Source organism: Cibotium barometz, chromosome 36 (assembly GCF_041138505.1).
Source record: "Cibotium barometz isolate CiBa-2024 chromosome 36, ASM4113850v1, whole genome shotgun sequence".
NCBI classification, from domain to species: Eukaryota; Viridiplantae; Streptophyta; class Polypodiopsida; order Cyatheales; family Cibotiaceae; genus Cibotium; species Cibotium barometz.
This window is the reverse complement of record NC_141081.1, coordinates 20,772,634-20,773,426: the sequence shown is the minus strand read 5'-3', so window position 1 is coordinate 20,773,426 and position 793 is coordinate 20,772,634. Positions and strand designations below refer to the sequence as shown.

The 793-nt window shown below is 45.1% G+C and overlaps 1 protein-coding gene across 1 annotated transcript in view; it reads right to left on the bottom strand.

The window, feature by feature from the left end:
• The window catches only part of LOC147617606 (leucine-rich repeat receptor-like protein kinase TDR), a 758-nt gene extending 742 nt beyond the window's left edge, over window positions 1-16 (bottom strand). Inside the window, exon 1 of the mRNA XM_086775467.1 lies at window positions 1-16. This exon is cut by the window's left edge and continues 417 nt beyond it. Within this exon, the coding sequence (XP_086631593.1) occupies window positions 1-16 (16 nt within the window).
• Window positions 17-793: the final 777 nt, after the last annotated feature.

Below are 793 nucleotides of genomic sequence, written 5' to 3'. Positions count from 1 at the left end.
CGTTTGCCAAGGCCATATCGTTGTTGAGCAATTTGACTGCCACTACATTTCCTCCTGCAAGAACAGCTCGGTGCCCACACTACCTTTGCCCAAAACATTCTCTTCACTAAAACATCCCGTTGCTTCTCTTAGCTGACCGGCCTTGACATTAATTAAATGCGCCCCTCCGCAGCCAAAGCATTGTAGTGATCCTCTTCACAGATTCGAGTTCATGTCCTTGCCCTTCCATTGTACCGTGGTTTGAAACATAGGTACTGGCGTGTTATTCTGTAGGACGTAATATTCAGGCATAACCTTAGTCGTTTCCTCGTAGTACTCCCTGCTAAGTTCTACTTCCCACATCGTTGTCAACATCTTCTAACGGCTCTTCGATCAATACTTGATTGATCTTAGCCTGTGGTGGTAGAACTGGTGGTAGTAAAGGTGAAGCGTCTTGTACTCGGAACATCCCCCTAGGTAAGTAGGAAGAGTTGGGTTGTCCAGCAGTAGTGGTGATCTGTATAGGTGGTGCTGGTAAAGCCAATGGGGCTTGAGTGCTGGTAGCTGTGTAACATTTTGAAATCTTGGATATCTACACATTGAAGTGTCATGATTTTCTAATTTTACACAGTGAGCGCAATAGAGTAGTGGCCTTGCTCTTAACTATGGACACTCGGTGGTAGTGTGATTTAATTTGCACATAGAGGACCACACCAATTCCCTCTACGGGGGGTAAAGGTGAATATGCCCAGGCCCAGATGTTTCTCTTCCCTCCTTGACTTTCAATTTCTCTAATATGGTATTATTGAGCTCA